This window comes from Rhinoderma darwinii, chromosome 13, assembly GCF_050947455.1.
Source record: "Rhinoderma darwinii isolate aRhiDar2 chromosome 13, aRhiDar2.hap1, whole genome shotgun sequence".
Lineage (NCBI taxonomy): Eukaryota > Metazoa > Chordata > Amphibia > Anura > Rhinodermatidae > Rhinoderma > Rhinoderma darwinii.
In genome coordinates, this window is record NC_134699.1 from 7,423,542 (window position 1) to 7,444,123 (window position 20,582).

Genomic DNA, 20,582 nt, shown 5'->3' on the forward strand with positions numbered 1-20,582 from the left:
ATCCTTATTTGTATGAACACACCGCGCAGATATTTGCCCCCTATTATTTATAAACATAATATACGATTACGGGGTCCTGAGTAATCACATAACAGTTCATTTATGTACGGAGCAGAATTATCAGACTCAGATCATCTGTGTGGAAAAATATCAGCCCCTTCCTTGGGCCCTGTTTTTTTTTTTTACGCGAAAACCACCCCAAAAAACGCAGAAAGAAAACACTCGCAGGAAAATAAGCGGCTTCACGCGCCTCTCACTATCGGCTCCGCCATCATCCACCCGGCATCGATCACACATTGATCTTCTGGAATAATTAGACAGATGACTGAAGTTTGTCCGATTTTTTTTTTTTTTTTTTTTTTTTTTTTTTTATTACTTAAAAAATATGATTTGGATCACGACGACACAATAAGGAACATTTATGTGAATAAGGAAGGGAGGACCGATCAGACCGGATCGTCCTCATCACTCCAGTCCGCCGGGGCATCTGTCCCAAAATAACGATCCCCAAAATTACCTGCAAAGAAAAACACTTTTAACCAGGGGGGAAGGGACTTTACATCGCACATCGATCAGATATGCCGCAAAAGTTTGGGGACTCCCAAAATTGTCCAATAATGATGGGGGTCTGTTCCTGGTAGAGAAGGGGCCACGCATGGGACAAACCACCAAAGAATGTTTAGTAATTTAACAGAAATGATAAATTGAAGATTTTCGTGATTATTTCTGCCTCCACCTCAGAATTATCCAGCAAAACGTACCAATCCCAGGGATGATCCGGAACATGTCGTTGACTTTCTTGTCCACTGCTGTGGTTAGGATCCGTACATGGGGGAAAGCATAAGCCACAGAGTGCACTCCCAGCTCCGCCATAAGAAGGGACAGCAGGAAGATCTTGTCCTCGGGAACCTCGTGGTCCTGTCAGCAGAAAAGACAGAAGAATTGAGACGGCAAATCCCCGGATTATAACCCTGATCGTCTCCCCATTCACTCACCAGCAGTACCCGAACGGCCATCATGGCTGCTGCTCCCGTGGACACGGTACAATCCATCAGAATAACGTGGTCCTCACTAATATCCTTGGGAAGTCTGAGATAATGCAGCTGAGGAGGAAACGGATGAAACCAACAACAATCTCATCCATGGCGTTACTACTTACTAAGCGATCCTTGTATACAGGGGTCCGTATTATTGCCGTTCTGAAATGCATTAGATCTAATCAATACGATCACTATGTATCTGTTCTGTCTGATCACCCGATCCTGGATACAGCAGGTTCCCCTTTTACTTATATCAGCAGGAGATTCCATCCGTTGCCTTTAGAAAGAGCCGCAGCATCGTTACCCCAGCATAGGAGTCGGAATCCCCCCCTATAAAGTGAGAGGACCTCCTGATGACCACAGATCGGAGGTTTAGGAGAACGGTAAATATTACTCGCCAAAATTTTCCTAGTCCGGTTCATTCTCATTACAACTATTGCCCCCAATTTTTCTACCAGTGGCCCCGTACCTCCGGCTCCCCGGTGCTGGGGTTGGTCTGGATAAGAATGGTTCCAATTCTCACGTCTTTGCACACGGCTCTCAGCGCTGGTTCCATCGTCTCTCCAGCTCTCAGTATAGAAACTCCGGTTATCTAGAGCAGAAATGAGAGAACACGCAAATATTCAGACATGGGATGAATACCGGGCACAGATAATGCCAGACAGCCGCATATGCCACAACCGTAAAAACACACCCTCATTACTCACCCGTTTGCCGTCATATGTCCGTCCATTGTAGTCATGTTCTTGTGGGGTTTGCACAATGCAGCTCTATGCAAAAAGGCAAGAAAACTTAGAAGAGCAGAATCTTGTAAATGAAAGTCTCACATTCTTATAATAATTATATCATGGGGTGTATATGGAGCAGCGGTGCCCCCTGTAGGTGCTGGTTCATGTCATTATAGTCTTAGGACAGGGGGCCCACAGCGTGTTGCATCCCTCCCCTCACATTTCCATCCCTAGTAGAAGTGAATGATCTGCTGTTTCCCCCTTACTTGCTGGGGATAGGGGGAACCCAGTGCGTAGTAAAGGTGGGTGAGCTATGGTCGCCTTAGCCGCTGCCCTAATAGTAAGTACACCCTTGACTACACCATCCATTTTACACCTTACACGAACGAAAGTATTTCACCAATTAATGGTGACCACTACTACTTCAAAATGACAGGAAGTTGTCACAGCCCCGCCCCTAATACTAGTGTTACCAAATAGTAATTAAATATTTATATATCTACTTAAAGGAGAACTCCACCCAAAGTATTTCTTGGATTGCTGCTCAGCTTAAAGGGGTTGTCCCAGAATCCAAAACTATCACCTATCCACGGTGATAGGTGATAATTCTCTGATCGCTGGGACCTCCACAGATTTTGAGAATGGGGGTCCTGAACCCCCCAGATACTCCTCACTGACCGGCCGCAGTGAGGAAGACTTTGAATGCAGCGACAGTGTGCATGTTCGACCACCGCTACATTCAAAGTGTATGGGAATGACGGAAACAGCACTGCGGGGGGGGGGGGGGGGCAGCCAGGAGGATCTGGGGGTTAAGTCCCCCCGTTCTCACGATCCAGCGATCACTTCTGCTGTGCATAGGCGATAACTTAATTTTTGATTCTGGGAAAACCCCTTGATCTACCAAAACAGAAAAAAATGATTGTTCCCTTACCCTGAATGGAAGAAAGGACAGTGCGTGTTCTATCAGAAGCCGCATGAGGCGACGAGAATAGAAGATGAATTCGTCCCGACTCGTCTCCTTGTTCCTGAATAATGGAAAACGTTGACATGTTAGGGGGTCTATAGTCTGGTTGGTAACATACATTTGTTTTCTATTCTATCCCGGGATTTTAACAGGAAGGATGTTCTGGATGGGAATTCTCCATCATTAGCGAAACTTGGCCAAAAATGTCCGCCGAGAAGAGAAGGTAAACGACACCCGGCTATCACCTACCTTATTATTGTGTGCATGACGCTTACTTGAGGAGTCTCCTTTAATACGCAGAGTGTCCTTGGAAGTGGCTGCGATTGATGGGCAGAGGCCAGGGCGGCCCTAATGTCAGAAGAAGAGAAGTGAGATAAGGGACATCCGGCAGATTACCTGTACATATGCGTTAGTGCCAAGCCTCCCATCCACCAGTGCCAAGCAGCCATCCCCCATACAGTAGAAGGCAACACTCCACAACACATGCAATGCCTCATCTCCTATAGGACTGTACAGGATAATAGCCTCTGCTACCCCGTAATGCCACAGGTCTATACTGGTCTAAAGGATTTCACCACCTGCCTATAAAGCTGAACGTAAACCTAGTCTACCACGGATCCGTCCAAACCAGGTGTGTGGTTATAGGAGGTGGAGAAGTTGCAGTTGTACCAAGACGGTACTATAAACAGCTGGCGATATTTGGGGGGGGGGTCTCAAGTTCAACCTCTGGTCCAGACATAGTCCATACATGCATAGATAATATAGTGTCCTGGTCGCCCCCTATTATATTCCACACCCAAAGTAATAAAAGAAATGGGGTCTGAAAGATCATTTGTAGCCTTTACTTCCTCTTCCAACTCAACATGGCAGCTACATGAATGAATGGATTGTAGTGAAGTTGGCGTAGCCGGCGGGATGATCCAAAAACATGGCAGCTTGTCAGTCTAGCCGTACTATAACCGTGAAGCTGCCAGGTGTTACTACCATGTTATGGGTGGTTCAAGTAAATGCAACATGGCAACAACAAACTTGTACTAAGCGTACGCCTTTAACCCATAAGGTGAGCCTCTGAGTGGCATGGCAAGCAGACCTATACACATCTAACGGAAGCTACAGAGATAACATTAGTTTATGCTTCACACAAGAAAATAAAACATATAAATGTGTAGGGTCACCTTTTGGACATTACATTTTCTCATCTAACATGGACATCTGCACACTACTATGGATGCTGCATATTGTGAAATAAAGACCACCCCTGTCTATATGCCCGGGGGGGTAGAGAGGCCGAACCCGTGGCGATCAGCCAGAATACATTAAAGGGGAAATCCAGATTGAAGGATTTGGCTCTATAGAGCGATCAGATCCCTTTGGCACAGCTCAGAGACTTCTGCTACTAGAAACCAGACACCATTGAGATGAATGGACCTTTGCTTTGCATGGAGCAGCTTCTGTGGTGCAGAGTTTGGGCAGTTCCATCATAGGGTCATCCATAAATGAGGATTATCCTCCTTGGACAGGTTTCTTTTGTTCAGTACGGGATTGCCGAGCTGGAGTTCGTAGCATTTTGATTTCTGCCTAAAGACAGATTTAGGATCCTGCAAAATGAGACCGGGTCCGCATGTCCACAGGGACTGCAAAAATGTCCCCTACCTTTCACATCAAGGGAAACAAGGAAGATATTGCATTTCAACCAGTCTCATTCCATTGTGTTTCGTGATAAGCAGTGCCAGGAATCTGGCAGCCACTTATCTCCCGCGCCTATTGAAATAAAATGCACTTTGCCGAGCCAAAGGAGCATGTTTATGGGGGAGTCCGAGCTGTCCCACTTACCGTAACCTTCAGGTTGACATGACTATGCAAAAATATTTCTACTGATCTTGAGCGGAGGCTTCGCTATAGGGGCTGCAGGGATAGGGACTGTAACTGGACTACAACCTTGTAATGGGGACCCATAGTCCACTGAGCCAAATGAGAAAGCAGGATAATGGTGCAATAACGTCTCATAACCGTATTCTGATGGAGCCACCTCACAGTACGAACGGATGTATATAGATTCTATACAGGATGTGATCGTTCGATCTTAACATGGCATGTCATTGACCCAGCCCATACAAACACCTCCTCAGATCTTGAGTAGCATCATGCCTTATAAGCTATTCCTATGTGGAGCGGAGTTCACAAGTCTGCTGGTTGCTACTTGGAATCAGTCAACACTTTGCTGTCAGACACACCCCTAATACAGTATATTAGGTCAATGCGTCACGTGACGTGGTTTCTACGACAGATGACTGGTATACAATCTTATTCACCCATCAGATTATGATCTATACAGACACTGAACCAGCAGGGAGACGTGAAGTCGAAAGCTCCGCATGTCTGGATGAAGGGGATATGTTGTGCATGAAAAGTAAAGCGATTACAAAGTCCCACAACAATATATGTAGACTAGATCTAGACGTCGCCCAACGTTTAAAGGTGACCCTACACTTTATAGATCACATCTGCTGCAAACAAATCACATATGGCAGACATGCGAGTGGGTTAAGCGGGTCAGATCAGTGGCCGTCACACAGATAGAATAATGCAGAGCGAGCCCACGAGGGGTTAATGGAGGTGAAGACACACGCAGGCAGCCTGAACACGGATCTCACATGTCCCAGCGGAGCTTCCTCTGCCCAGAATACACACAGCAATGAAGGAGGGGATGAGCAGAAAGGGGGGAGTCACACATAGGAGGGAAACGAGAGCAATTGGCAGTAAGGAAGGAAGTTCTGGATCAATTACTAACTTACAATGTCATTCGTTTTCTCTAGAGGACGAGCCATCTGTGTCTTATCAGATTCTGGGAAAGCTGGGTGACAACTATTATGGCCTCCAAATGGTTGTTAAACGTTCCACTTCTGATGAGCCGGTGTATCTAATCCTATCCTGTATGATACAGCCTCATAACTACGTAGCACTACATTCCCCATCATGTCATGTCACTGAATTTCATCCAAAAAATAATCTCCAGGGACAGGGTCTGCTGAGCTGTGTATCTAATCTCATGTGTGATACTGTCTGCTGAGCTGTGTATCTAATCTCATGTGTGATACTGTCTGCTGAGCTGTGTAGCTAATCTCATGTGTGATACTGTCTGCTGAGCTGTGTATCTAATCTCATGTGTGATACTGTCTGCTGAGCTGTGTAGCTAATCTCATGTGTGATACTGTCTGCTGAGCTGTGTATCTAATCTCATGTGTGATACTGTCTGCTGAGCTGTGTATCTAATCTCATGTGTGATACTGTCTGCTGAGCTGTGTATCTAATCTCATGTGTGATACTGTCTGCTGAGCTGTGTATCTAATCTCATGTGTGATACTGTCTGCTGAGCTGTGTATCTAATCTCATGTGTGATACTGTCTGCTGAGCTGTGTATCTAATCTCATGTGTGATACTGTCTGCTGAGCTGTGTATCTAATCTCATGTGTGATACTGTCTGCTGAGCTGTGTAGCTAATCTCATGTGTGATACTGTCTGCTGAGCTGTGTATCTAATCTCATGTGTGATACTGTCTGCTGAGCTGTGTAGCTAATCTCATGTGTGATACTGTCTGCTGAGCTGTGTATCTAATCTCATGTGTGATACTGTCTGCTGAGCTGTGTATCTAATCTCATGTGTGATACTGTCTGCTGAGCTGTGTATCTAATCTCATGTGTGATACTGTCTGCTGAGCTGTGTATCTAATCTCATGTGTGATACTGTCTGCTGAGCTGTGTATCTAATCTCATGTGTGATACTGTCTGCTGAGCTGTGTATCTAATCTCATGTGTGATACTGTCTGCTGAGCGGTGTATCTAATCTCATGTGTGATACTGTCTGCTGAGCTGTGTATCTAATCTCGTGTGATACTGTCTGCTGAGCTGTGTATCTAATCTTGTGTGATACTGTCTGCTGAGCTTGTGTATCTAATCTTGTGTGATACTGTCTGCTGAGCTTGTGTATCTAATCTTGTGTGATACTGTGGTGAGCTTGTGTATCTAATCTTGTGTGATACCGTGGTGAGCTCGTGAATCTAATCTTGTGTGATACTGCCTGCTGCAGAACTTGTGTATCTAAACCTATCCTGTGTGATGCGGTCTGCTGAGCTGTGTATCTAAGCCTCATGTGTGATAATATGCTGATGAGCTGGAGTATCTAATCCTATCCTATGTGATCCTGTTCACTGGGCTGTGTATCTAAGCCTATCCTGTGTGATGATGTCTGCTGAGCTGTGTATCTAAATCCTAGTGTGTAATATCTGCTGAGCTGCTGTATCTAAGCTCTCGGACACAGCACTACATCCCCCATCATGTATGGGTAATAACCTGCCGTAGCTTGTACAATGTGCAGTTGTTCCGTCTTCTGCGGTTCTGACAGATCTCTATCTGAACGCCAAAGTAAAATCTGAAAATAGCAGCTCGGGGTGCAGCGTCCAGGCAGCGAGGCCGAGCTGACACTTATGACAGGAAGCTTCCGCTGCGGTGTGCGGAGCGATGAGAGGAAGGAGTGTGGGCAGTTTCCTGCTCTCACCACACAGCCTGACCAACAGTGGAAAATACCCCTCCACCCTAGACCTCGCCGAGGCCACATGAGACATGGGAGGGGTAGAAAAGAGACATACGTTCTGTCAGCGACGGACAGGCACAGATGTGAAGGACTCCGTATTGTCAAAGATTTTACCAAACAGGTGGAGGGACCGGCTGCAAAAGTGTGAAGAGCCCAGCACGGCCCAGCACCCAACCGTCACTGTAATGTAATAAGGTTTTCCACCTTACTAGATCTTAAAAAAAAAGAGCGGAGACTGCTGCCAAGCTAAGACTGGTTGTTAGGCAGCATATCCCTAGCAACCAGCCTGTCCCATATTAGGCTGCAGTCACACATGGCAGATTTTGTTGTAGAAATTTCTGCGACTGAATTTCAGTTCTATTCATCAGAATTGGTTCCTTCTGCAGAAGGTGTAAAGATTTCCGCACGTCCAGATAAATGAATGACACGTAACGGAATTGCTGCGTATTTTCTGTCCGGAACTGCAGATGGAAAATACGCAGAATACAATAGCAGCAAAGTGGGGGAGATTTAACGAATGTCATCCACGCTGCGTAAATACTCCGAGCAGAAATATCAACTGACTGAATTGCTGCGTTTTTCAGAGATGTCGTCACCATCCCCCAACATTGTGAAAAACGCAGCAAAATCCGCACCGTTTTCTGCAGTAAAAAACACGCAGGAAATGGTGCGGTTTTTCCGCAGCGGAATTTCTGCAGAATTTCTGTTACGTGAGGACAAGCCCTTAGTTGCAAAAATTTCTGCAACAAAATCTGCTGCATGTGAATCCCACCCTTAGGGGGGATTCACACGAACGTGTATCGGGTCCGTGCGGGCCGCGTGGTTTTCACGCGCCACGCACAGACCAATACAAGTCTATGGGGCAGTACAGACAGTCCGTGCTTTTTGCGCAGCGTTTGTCAGCTGCGCAAAAAGCGCGACATGCTCAATATCTCTGCGTATTTCGCGCATCACGCACCCATTGAAGTCAATGGGTGCGTGAAAACCACGCAGGTCGCACGGAAGTACTTCCGTGCGAACCAACTGAAACGGCGCACCAGCTGTCAAAAGGATGAATGTAAACAGAAAAGCACCACGTGCTTTTCTGTTTCCAAACATCCAAACGGAGTGTCTTTGAGATGAGCGAACCCGGACAATCGAACCGAACTTCACCGGGTTCGGCCGAACTCGGCAAAAAAATTTCCGGTACGCGACGTCAGGAGAAAGTCACTGTCCAGGGTGCTGAAAGAGTTAAACTGTTTCAGCACCCTGGACAGTGACTTCCGATCCCAATATACATGAACGTGTAGAAAAAAAAAAACGAAGTTCTGACTTACCGCTAACTCCCGGCTTCTTCCTCCAGTCTGACCTCCCGGGATGAGTCCAAGTGACAGCTCCAGCCAATCACAGGCCAATCACAGGCTGCAGCGGTCACATGGACTGCCGCGTCATCCAGGGAGGTGGGGCCCGATGTCGAGAGGCGCGTCACCAAGGACGCGTCACCAAGGCAACGGCCGGGAGGGAAGTTCTCGGTAAGTACGAACTTTTTCTTTTTTTTTTAACAGGTTTCTCGATATTGTGATGGGCATTCACTGTCGAGGGTGCTGAAAGAGTTAACAGCCGATCAGTTAGCTCTTTCAGCACCTTGGACAGTGACGGGCGTCGACTAGCCTCATCTCTATGATGGCGGCTGCGCGAAAATCACACAGCCGCGAATCATACACGGATGACACACGCAGCTGTCAAGTGTTTTTTGCGTGCGCACAACGCCGCGTTGTTTGCGCGCGCAAAAACGCAACGTTCGTCTGAATCTGCCCTTAGACCTAGTTCACACAAAGTTTATTGGAGCGGTTTTCAACAAGGAAACCGCACCAAAAACCGTCAAATCGCCTCCCATTGATTTCAATGGGATGCGGAGGCGTTCTTTTCCCAAAAGCGGGGAAAAAAACATTTGTGGGAAAAAAAAAAGCGTCATTCTCTTCTCGCGATTCCGTCTCTGACCTCCCATTGAAATCAATGGGAGGCAGAGAAAGCATTTTTCGATGAGTTTTTTGCCTACAGTGCTCAATGGCCAGAGCCGAAAAATGTGTCAAAGAAAGTGCAGGCAGGGCAAAATCTGTCTGCAAAAAAAACCTCAGTGTGAACATGGCCTAACTCGAACCTTAAGTTTAGAGTGACTGTCCACCCTGGAACTGAACATCATTTTCTTGCTGTTTTTAATTCACGGAAGTCCAACATTCGGTGCTGATCAATTTCCTAATATCTCTTTATAGCAGTTGGAGTTCCATTTGTCTGATACAGAGCTCCAAATCCCCTGCTCAGACGTGTAAGTAAACATTTATAAAACTTTGGACATGTCAGAAATTTTGATCAGTGGGGTTCGAGTACTGAGACCCCCACTAATCACCAAAACAAAGTGACAGTAGCGCTCAGGTGAGCGGTGTGCCGCTTCGTTTCTAATGGTCTCTCTTTGGAAAGCTGAGCGAGCAGTGTACGGGCTTAATAGAAAGTCTATGAGTTCATACACCGCTCCCTTGGACCCCTACTGATCAAAACTTCTGACATGTCAAAAGTCTTAGAAAAGTTGTTATATTTTAAGAGTCTGCAGCGACCACTAGGGGGAGTATACTGCATACATTTAAAATAACAGTATGCAGTTAGCTCCCTCTAGTGGTGGCTGCAGGCAGACAGAAAAAAATGGGACTCTGATTGCTAAAAAGGTATTTTAAGATGCTAGTCAGCACAGAATTGTGTACTTAAAAATGACATGCTATAGTGGGCATTTAATTTAGGGCCAAATTGGCAATGGGGTGGGGCAGAGATTAGGAATCGAGGCCTGGGAGGGCTACAGGGCAGCAGATTCTATAGGGTACTGGTGGGCAGTGTATGGTGTATCCCTGGCAGTAATCTCCATCTACTATATACAATTTGTTCACTGCTTTCATATTTTCCCTGTATCCCCCATATATCACTTATTTTAGTGATGTCATCGTTGTGGTAAATGTCTTGACATCACTTAACGCGGTCATCATGGGACCCGATTCTCAGAACGAGATATCTTTCCACAGGAAGGGCCGATCGACACGGACAGAGCAGCAAACGTCTGCGGGTCTCTTACCTGACACTGATCTCCCTCTGCAGCAATGGGACAGACATACAGACAGCTTGAAGAGGACACAGATAGACAGACACAAAGAGCAACTCCTGGAAGCCCCAAAGATCCCCCGCAGGGCACCCCTCGTTTACTGGAATAAGATCAGCATGCAGCGGGGCTTCCTGAGGCACGTGGTATATCACCCCATGTAGCAATTATTTCTGAATAATTAAAATGCATAGAGTTCCTGCACTCCTCGATGTAGCACTCTATGGATGTCTAACGGCAGCCACGGTCATTGGAACAGGTAGGTTAAGGCCCATTTACACCGGCCAATCGAGAACGAGCATACGTTACAACGCTCACTCGGCCAATTATTGGCCTGTGTGACGGAGCCGCGATCAGTCTGAACGCCCGTTCATCGGCTAATCACATCACTTTTGCAGGCAATAAAGTCATGGTTGTAATGCAAACCGATAGGGACCAAACGATTGTATTATTAATGGTTCGTACCTATACAGTATAGCATCGGCCCGTGTAAAAGGGCTGGTTAACAAGCGCCGATTGACTCGTTATATTATCGATCGACACTTGTGGGCAGAAAAATCCACCTTAAGGGCTATGAGCACCTTTTGAGAACGACTATTTTAAAAAAAATAAAACTGCATGAGAGTGTGATTGGCGCAACTTTCTAATTTTTATTAAAAATTATTTTGACTTTTTGAGATACAGCTGCTTTGTATCCTGTATATAGAGCAGCTGTATCTTACGCGGAGACCTGAATCCATCAGGTCAGCGGGACCGACGGGTTCAGTGACAGAGGGTTCTGCGTGTCTCTGACCGTTCATAACTTAGATGTGATCAATAACCGCTCGAACCTGCAAGAGACACAGGACCCGATCTCGCTGAACCCGTCAGTCCTGCGAACCTGACGGATTCAGGTTTCAGCGCTAGATACAGCTGCTCTATATACAGGATACAAAGCAGCTGTATCTCAAAAAGTAAAGATAATTTTTAATAAAAAGTCATTACAAAGTTACAGAAAACACACTTATAGATATTATATTTCTATATAAAAAAAAAAAAAGTTTTCAAAAGGTGTCGCATGTCTCATGATATGGCCCCTTTAAGCATGAGGTGGTGACTGGGTGTTACAACAATGGCTCCTATACTGAGTCTTCATTTCCACTCACCTCCTCCAGCTGACTATGTACGTGCTGCACAATCAAGTCAATGGCCACTGTATTACCGCTACCTGAAAGACATAGGAACGAGAGGAAAGTTCAAACAAAATTGGTGGTGACCCCCTTTATGGTAGTCCCATCCGCCCCCCCACCGGATATTTCTCTCTCACTTGAAGCTCTACAGTATCTTACCTCTCGGCACGACAATATCTGCAAGGCGCATAGTGGGCTGTATGTACTGGTCAAAAGCCGGCTTCACAAAGGCATGGTACTGTTTGAGGACTCCCTCAATATCTCGGCCTCGCTCTGAGATGTCCCTCCGAAGCCTCCGTACAAGGCGGATATCGGAATCTGTGTCTACAAAGATCTTCATGTCTAGAAGCTGCAATGAAAACGCAGGCAACTACTTTAAGATGGGGTAAGAAGTGTGTATACAGCCGGGTTACCGTATATATCGTGACCTATAGGAAGATAATAGTAAATATGAACCCCAAACCCAAAAAGTACAAACCTTTAGAAGATCTGCGTGTGCGAATGCCATGATCCCTTCAAAGATGATCACGTTGGCTCCGTAAAGGGTTTTCTAATGAAAAGATCACAAGGAAATGAAGATCATATATGTACGAATATCAGGGGTCTCATCTGTTGGACCACCACCGATCTAAATTATATTACCGATCCCATAGTGATAAACGTAAATGCCTGAAATCCCCCCTCGACTGTCCGCTGTATATTTCCGGCGAGCGGTACAGGTCCTTAAACCCGCGCCGTAGTACATTTATGGCGTGGGTTTAAGATGGCGGCCGACGGTGTCTGACCCTGGAGAGAAGTTTTCACCGCTTCTGTATTTTCTGTACTCACGCGTTTAGCACTCAATGAGCCTCTATTGGCCCGACTGGTCACATGATCGCTGGCATGCCGGTAGTGGGGGGGCTGCTGCTGGGTCTAACTAGCCCCGGCACAGCAACAATAGTCGCTACAACAGTATCTGTGCAGCCCCAGTTACAGCGAAAGAGTAAAGTATAGTGTAAAAAAAAAAAAATCACGAAATAATAAAGTCCCCAAATGTCTTTTCTGACCTTTGAGGGACCGACCAGAATAATAAAAATAAAATAATCGTTAAAAAACTAACAATAGATTCAATAAAAATAGACAAAAAATACCCTCCCCCCAAAAACGCTTCCCACACCCATCACTTGCCCTGACCCAATTACCCTATATATGGACAGTGACATCATGGGCTTCTACAATCCCGGAGTCCCTTGTCAGAATGCTACCGCTACTCTGGTCGGAGACTCCATAGTTGAAAACCTCTGACGTCACTTTCCATATATGGAAAGTGACATCAGGGGCTACCCCAGGGCCGGAATCCCCGGGGAGCGCTACCGGATGCTCTTCCTGCCGACTTTGTCCCTGGGGAAGCTCCCCAAGGTATATGTTTAATGTATACCTCTGACCGATGCCATAAAGCAGCCTCCAGTACACATAGCCTTCGGTGTTAAAAAAAAATTAATATATGTTTTTCTTTTTGTGGGTTCCTTAGGGATGGAGCAGCGTAGACTACTATGTTATTCCATCCTCCAAAAAAAAAAAAAAGTATACCATTCTTTACCAGCCCGGCGGAGGCCAAAGGGAGATTCTTTTAGCCTCCATTTGCCTAACGGGGCCCCTATGGACACGTTTAGTGTGTACGTCAAGAGATTTCCCGACGCGCACGCTAAACATCGGGCTACAACGCAATGTGAACCAGGCCCAACGCAAGCAGAAAATGGCTAAACGGGTCCTGAAGGCTCCAAATAGCCCGGTCCTGAACATCTCCCCCTCCTAAACCACTGCAGTGCGACCCCCCCCCGTCCATCCCCTCACCCAATCTTTGGTTCGGCTGTGAGTGCTGAAGTCGTATGTGGGGATTTTCACACTCTTTCCCTGTTTCAGCTTCTTCAATGTGCTGATCATGAGGTCAAAGTCAAACGAGTCCGGGTGATCAAAGTTATATTCATTGCAGGCCGCCTGGGCCTCCTGTTCTTCCGTCAGCACCTGCAAGACCGAACATGGATTATATATTAAAGTTATCAGGGGTTGAATACTTTTGCAAGTCACATTAAAACCAAGTGTCCAACTCCAAGGTGACTTCTAATATTCTTAATAATGTAAAGTCGGGGTACTTTATTGTGTGATGCGCTTCTCTGCTTAAAGAGGTTATGCAGCAGCTTAGTACACTGCCGGAGCTGCTGCCAAACCTCTTTTAATAGCAGAAGGGATATCCATTCCAATTACCGATGATACGAAGCTCCCCCTAATGGACGTACCGGGGATTGGGGCATTTGGAGGGACATACATTGAAAGATTTGGGTTTACCTTGTAGAAAGAGTCCATAGATAAGAGGACCACCCAGGGGACATCCAGAGCTTCAATGATCATCCGGGCAACGGTGGTTTTACCAGACGCGCTGCCACCACCTAGACCTGGCATGAAAAAGAGTGAAGTAGAGCAATAAAAAATGTAAAAGTATGAAAAACCACTTAAAGGGGTTGTTCAGTTTAGAAAACAAATTTTCATACACCCTATTGGAGGAGTTTATAGAGGGGGCTCCTCATCTCTTGGTGTGAAGCGGTTCCATAAAACGTCTCTTGCTCGAGCGCTGATCAACGTGACAGCTCGTCTGCTCCTTTCACAAGGATTAATCATCGATCGTGTATGGGGAAGAGCGCTAGTTTGCCCAATTATTGGCCCGTGTAAAAGCTAATGCTTCACTTGTCCTGTGGTGGCGCTGCAGGGAAATTAAACACTTACTGCCAGGTTTCCCCACAGATCACAGCTGATCACTGGGGTCCCAGCAGGGGAGATACTTTGTGATTAGTTGCTTACATAGGGGGGGGGGGGGGTTGTCTTATTAGATCTGGCTCCCGATATCTCTGGCTGATTTTGCAGCGACCGCCTAGTAACACATTCTCTGCATAAAAAGTTTCTGACTGCTGAAGTCTTACCGATCACAAAAGCCTCCTTAGACTGCGTCCCGTGCTCGTTGTACCAAGGAGGTCGTCCGGCGGTGTAGATGGTCCTCTTGCTGGTTCTGAGGAGAGGGGGCTCTGACTTACACTGGCTGGTCGTCCGCCTTCGGCTGGATCGTCCGGAGCCGGCTGGGGGTAGTAAGCCATGACCGGAGTCTGCGCTGCTGGCGATAACAGGGGATGAAAAATATTAGTAAAGGAGGAAAAGGATCAACAGGAAGATAATCCATGGATGGGTAACATCTAGAACGGGTACTATATGAATAGCAACGATCACTGAATAAAGGTAAAATTCTAAGGTTTAAAGAAAAAATAAAATATCTTGTTTCAATGTCCCCATTGTTTACAGTGCAGAGCAGCCGAATGTGGGCGGGGCTGCAGTGTGATTGACAGCTCTGCCCTCCGGTCCTGTGTTACAAGATCATTGTACTCAAAACCGTAGAGGCGATGTTCACACTACCGCTCGAGGGATCTTTCGGGATTACGGTCCAGCTTCCCTGTATTTTTGATGGTAAGAATAGTGCCGTCTGATTCTCTATTCTCGCTGTCAATAATACCAGTCAGTCAGCGTCCGTTTAGATCCATCAGAAAACGTATCGGTCACAATGTCTCAGTTTATTAATGAAACCTCAATGCGTGTCTGAGAAAATGTCGTTTTTACAGAGCTGCAGGCTGGGCGCGATGTTCTGCGACAGCACAAGATCCACACAACAGCAGGGAATGGACAGCGCTATCTGCATCCTGGCCTCTGTCTACGGACATCTCCCTTGGATACCAGATTTTGGTATTTTTATGTTTAGACCCCCTGCAGTGTGTCTGGAACGTAATGTGTGGTTGTTGTTTTTTTACCGCTGTATAAGGCTGGGTTCACACGTGCATGTTCGGTCCGTAATGGACGGACGTATTTCGGCCGCAAGTCCCGGACCGAACACACTGCAGGGAGCCGGGCTCCTAGCATCATAGTTATGTACGATGCTAGGAGTCCCTGCCTCTCCGTGGAACTACTGTCCCGTACTGAAAACATGATTACAGTACGGGACAGTTGTCCCGCAGCGAGGCAGGGACTCCTAGCATCGTACATAACTATGATGCTAGGAGCCCGGCTCCCTGCAGTGTGTTCGGTCCGGGACTTGCGGACGAAATACGTTCCGTCCATTACGGACGTAACATGCTCATGTGAACCCAGCCTAAAACTACGCATTTTATTCCAGCATTACACTTGGCGTCAATGTTTGAAGGAAAAATTAAACGCGAAAAACACAGCAAAATCTGCACGCGTTATATCCGGACTTCACGGATTTCACCCTTTGCATTGCAGACGGCAAAATCTGCAGTAAAAAAAACAAAACACAGAGTACCCCGATTTCCGCCACAGATTTTGACGTGGATTTGAAGCGAATTTCACAATATAATAAGTGTGCCACAAATAATAAAATCTGCAGCAGAAAAATCCACCAAGTGCGAATGGGGTTTTATATGATCCCATATACTGACATTGTACTGTAAATTTGTTGCAGGATTTTGGTGCAGAGTTTGAACCGAAAAATCCACTATAGCCCTGCCGCATCTGAATTCAGCCTAAGAACCGGTTCACATCTGCGTCGCGGGCTCCGTCACCGATCCAGCCAAAAATACCGGACACAATAGCGCAGCATGCTGGTAAAATCACGGAAACCTGGCAGAACCCATAAAAGCCAATGGGTTCCGTCAAGCGCTAGTGATGTCCGTCATACAACGAAACCGGCGCTTCTGGTATTTTCGTTGTATGACGGAGGAAGCAGAACAACGGAAACACCAACAATGTGAACCCGATCTTACGTCTACAACTCTAGGCCTATAAACTTTCATACGTCTGCCGTTATAGGACACTGTATATGTTTTCTTGCGTAATCACCTTGTATGAAATGCGTAAGTCTTCTACGCTTTATAAAAAAAACGGTAAACCAATGTATACGGACCAAATATATGCAAACTTTTTGCATAAGTTTGGCTAATGATTCTCTATGGCATCAACATATACACCAAACATATACATATAGCGACATCATTGCTCTATCCCGTATATATACACGGACCAAGCTGCGGAGACCCTATGCTTTTCACGCAGACAGCGGGAAAGGTTAAAGACCCTTTCATCTCAATGAAGCAAATATTAAGGAATTACAACACGAACAGATTCTAAAATAACCGGCCGCCCCGTCCACCGGTAAGAGGATCAATGCCAACGCGTTTTACATTATTATAGTCAGGAAATCACTGCTGCAAACCTTCCCGGTAGTCCTGAAGACTCGACCCCCCCCCCCCCCACATCCAGTATAATAGACAATATACGAGGACACGGCTCTACGCCATTCGTTACCGCACGCTGCTCTACAGAGATTTTCTAGCTGGATGACCGGACGGCTGCGTCCACGTACATCGCAGGACAGCAGGTTTATTTAGCGCAGGGAAGGGGGTGACGGCGTAATGTCGGGAGGTGGGGACGTCACGCGATCCTCGGGGCATCATTACAAAGCTTCTAAAATGTCCTGGCTCAGGCTGAAGCAGTCACAACAATCCTGACACAGAGCAACAAAAACAAGCTGCAGAGAAGCTGCACCGCTGTGTTATAGGAGATCGGAACAGCTGCCAGGTGCCTATAGGGCAGCACAATACGTGGAGGCGACTGCTGCGGATACAAGACTCAGGGCTATAGGGTCAGTAAGGATCTGGGACCGGGCAGGTAAGTAGCACTGACCTGGTGTGCGCCCCAAGATTCCAACACCCGGTCACCCCCGAACCAGGACACAGGGACAGACTCATCCGGAGAAAATCCTGTGTCCCTCTCAAGTAGGGATTATGTTCCAGGCTGGTATTAATAGCCTGGAGGATATAAATATGGCTGTGCAAAACCAAGCACAACAAACACGGCTGGTCACAGGACGCGTGCGATCATCACTAACGGCAGGCGTAACGGTGATTGACCACAAGAGGCGATCCCTACTGATCATCGTGCAATGTTAAGAAAAGGATCGAAACGATTTTCCAATTGTTGCAGCTATCTACAGTGTATGTCCCTTTAATTATGGAATGGGGGCATGTTGACCTGTGTATGACACCCTGCCCTGTTTACCAACACTCAATTTAAAGGGGTCCTCAAATCTTAAATAAAGCTTAAAGGGACGCTCCGAACAAAACTGATGCCTAATGCAGAGCCTGCGGGAGGGGGCACGACGCTGTTCTGTGAATCCCTGTGTCACATACCACCCCCTATAGACCTGCATTAGGAATAACCCAGTGTTATAGATTTGTCCGGAGTGTCCCTTTAATGCACCACGATTATCCCACTTTGTGTTGATCGCAGTGCCATATCGTGCATTGCTGCCACGAATATTAGATTATAGGGGGCTGCATTCTCAGAGTTCTTTGCACAGGCTATTTCACATGACCCCCATTAACGCCATCTGACCCAAGCCCCATTAAATCCTGTTTACATATTTTTGGATGCACTAATTGGCACATTTTTGAAAAGTATTCATTATCGCCAAGTGGAATTGTCCTAAAGGTTCCGGGGATAGACCTGGTCCTCATTTTAACAACCCCCTGTGACGTCAGGGCGGCGCTATCCATGAGCTATGGTCCCTCTGAGCCAATCACAGCTCAGCACACAATTCGGAGTTACAGCGAAACATTAAAATGGGTTCTCAAAAAGAAGCCCCTTCTACGTGTACAGAAGTCGCCGTCACTCATAGGTCAAACCTTACACAGCAGAACAGCGACCCGGTGACATCGGCTACAGGACAAGAATGGCGAAACCGGAGCCGCGGCGACATCACTGTACTATAACCCCCCACATCCCCTACAGTAAGTATACAAACAAGACGGTCATACAATGCCCCCCCCTCCCCTGGTAACGTCTTCAGGGGGTTTCTGTAAAATGAAAAGATCTGCAACTTTCTAATACATTTCATCACCATTTCAAAACACGTGCTTGCTGTCAGTGAAAAGCAATATTCTTGCTTACACCCAAAGGGAGAAAACCTATGCACGCACGTTTTTTACAGCTCGCAGGAAAAAAAAAACGCCTCCGCCTCACATTGAACTCATGGGGAGGCGATTTCGGGCGTTTTTTATCGCCGCTGTTTCCAACTCGGGTTCCGCTTCAAAAACAGCGCCAAAATACTCCATGTAAACTAGCCCTTCTACTTCTCACAGCTGAAGGTTTGTTACAATTGTACGCAGTCTAGACAATCTTCCGTGAGATAAACATCACATCAGAGCACAAATCTCTCTCCTGTCCTCATAGATACATTGTAGCAGTCTGGAGGCCACGCCCTTAAAGGGGTAATCCAGTTACATTTTATAACTTTTGGATGGGCTATAATGTATCAATTTAACGTAATCCTAGTTTTTCATAAGAAAAAAGTCTGTATTTTGCACGTGCCCCTTGTCGAAACGAGAATAAAACAATATCGTCACATAGTCTGGCCCATTCACGGTCTAGTATCCCTCAAGAACGCGCATGCGCCAAGTTGGACGTGCGTCAGGCTGCTCAGAGATTAGCCAATCAGGGCGCGCCGGCCGTCGTGAGCGCGCTTTGATAAAAGCGGAGAATTTTAGGAAAGTAGAAAGACGGCTCAGACAGGTGACACGGCCGCTGCTAGAACGCGCTCCAGTATCTCGGAAGACGTCATCACGCCACCGGAATACCCTTTTAAGCCCTGAGGATTATCTCGACTGGATACAACTGTAACAAACCCTCAGCTCACAAAAACACTGTTCCCCATTCCATTTATTTTCTGTTGTGCCTCAGCGGCAACTATAGCAAATTCTTTTGCGCTATTCAGGCCTTAAAAAAAAATGAAACACCTGCTGGATCCACAAGGGATTCAAAACATATAAGCGGTTATGGCTGCGTTAAAGGGTCTCTTCAGATAAAGCCCCTTTTAAAAAGGGTTCCAGAAGCCCCCACAGCCTGGAGGGGAGATGGAACGGTCGTCCATGTGCTACGGCGCCGTCCGTTCTGGCTCATAGAGGGGAGTCTACACTAAATGGAGCACATGGAGAGGGGCGGTCTTCATGAGACAATCCGAAGAATAGAATCCATGATGCTAATGTGAACAGAGCTTTAAGTCTTTACCGGTTTTTAGCCTCTATGTGTAAACAACAATGTTCCTAGTCACTGACAGCAAGCAGAGATCTTGGAAATGGTGAGGAAACAGTCTGAACCTTGATGGTTGTAGTGACCGCTGCCCCCTGCAGAGTTCTGGAAATGGGGGGGGGGGGGGGCGTTGTGCAATAATTGCACGTCCATCACATGACCCGAGCTGTGCGACACTTTGCGGCAGCTTCATGGAGAAGCTTTGCGGCAGCTTCATGGAGAAGCTTTGCGGCTGTTGCAAATGCTCTAGCATTGTTGTTAAACTACAATTCTCAACCTTGCACCTGCTGTGATTTGTAGTTACACGACAGCCGTGGAGAGACCGGGCTAAGAGTGACACAGCAGCAGCTCCCAAAGTCTTACAATGTCGTCTCCTTCCTCTCCATTACTGTAGTTACTCCAAACCACGGTAACCTGTCTCCTCCCTCTTCCAGTCTCCCTCTCACCTTTCAATGCCCCCAACCTCCTTCCCAGACCAGACTCTCTCAGGCTCCGCCATTGCAGGGGAATGTCACAAGCAGGAGCCGCAGAGGTTGTCGGTAATTGTAGTTCGAGGCAGACGCCTAATAGGACGTAAATTGCCAGATTGGACTACAGTTCCCGACAGACCCTGCGGCAGTAAGCGACGCCAACAGGAGGCTGCGGCAGTCTGGTTACCTAGGTAACCAAATACAAGCAGGCATGGGAGCAGATGGCTTCCATAGGCCTCACATTATCAGTACAAAAATAAATCACCAGTCAGCCATGTTTACCCAGAGATCCCTTTAGTAACCAATAGGAAATAAAAATTGTAGAACACGTGACAAACCGATATTGACATGTTCAATTACTTAAATGTACTGGTTGCCATTA

General features: G+C 46.7%; 1 protein-coding gene and 1 long non-coding RNA gene across 4 annotated transcripts in view; one reads left to right on the forward strand and one right to left on the reverse strand.

Annotated features, from left to right (window-relative positions):
- LOC142666061 (uncharacterized) overlaps positions 1–10,647 on the forward strand; it is a 46,153-nt gene extending 35,506 nt beyond the window's left edge. The window contains exon 3 of the long non-coding RNA XR_012851628.1: positions 10,370–10,647. This is a non-coding gene — a long non-coding RNA (uncharacterized LOC142666061). The remainder of the gene's footprint in view (positions 1–10,369) is intronic.
- LOC142666058 (uridine-cytidine kinase-like 1) lies at positions 375–20,274 on the reverse strand. Of its 3 annotated transcripts, none has more exons than XM_075845937.1 (15): positions 20,177–20,274; positions 14,567–14,751; positions 13,938–14,044; positions 13,446–13,616; positions 12,091–12,162; positions 11,772–11,961; positions 11,589–11,650; positions 10,420–10,436; positions 2,982–3,080; positions 2,700–2,793; positions 1,748–1,810; positions 1,510–1,632; positions 996–1,103; positions 762–918; positions 375–517 (listed from the first exon to the last, which is right to left on the reverse strand). In XM_075845937.1, exons 1-15 carry the CDS (start codon positions 20,227–20,229, stop codon positions 447–449), a joined length of 1,572 nt encoding a protein of 523 aa, XP_075702052.1. In that variant the 5' UTR covers positions 20,230–20,274; the 3' UTR covers positions 375–446. The 3 variants fall into 3 exon arrangements, with proteins under 3 accessions (XP_075702052.1, XP_075702051.1, XP_075702053.1); XM_075845936.1 differs by having other exon boundaries at positions 14,567–14,754; positions 20,177–20,271; XM_075845938.1 differs by lacking the exons at positions 375–517; positions 762–918 and having other exon boundaries at positions 1,011–1,370; positions 14,567–14,754; positions 20,177–20,271.
- Between the last annotated feature and the right edge of the window lie 308 nt (positions 20,275–20,582).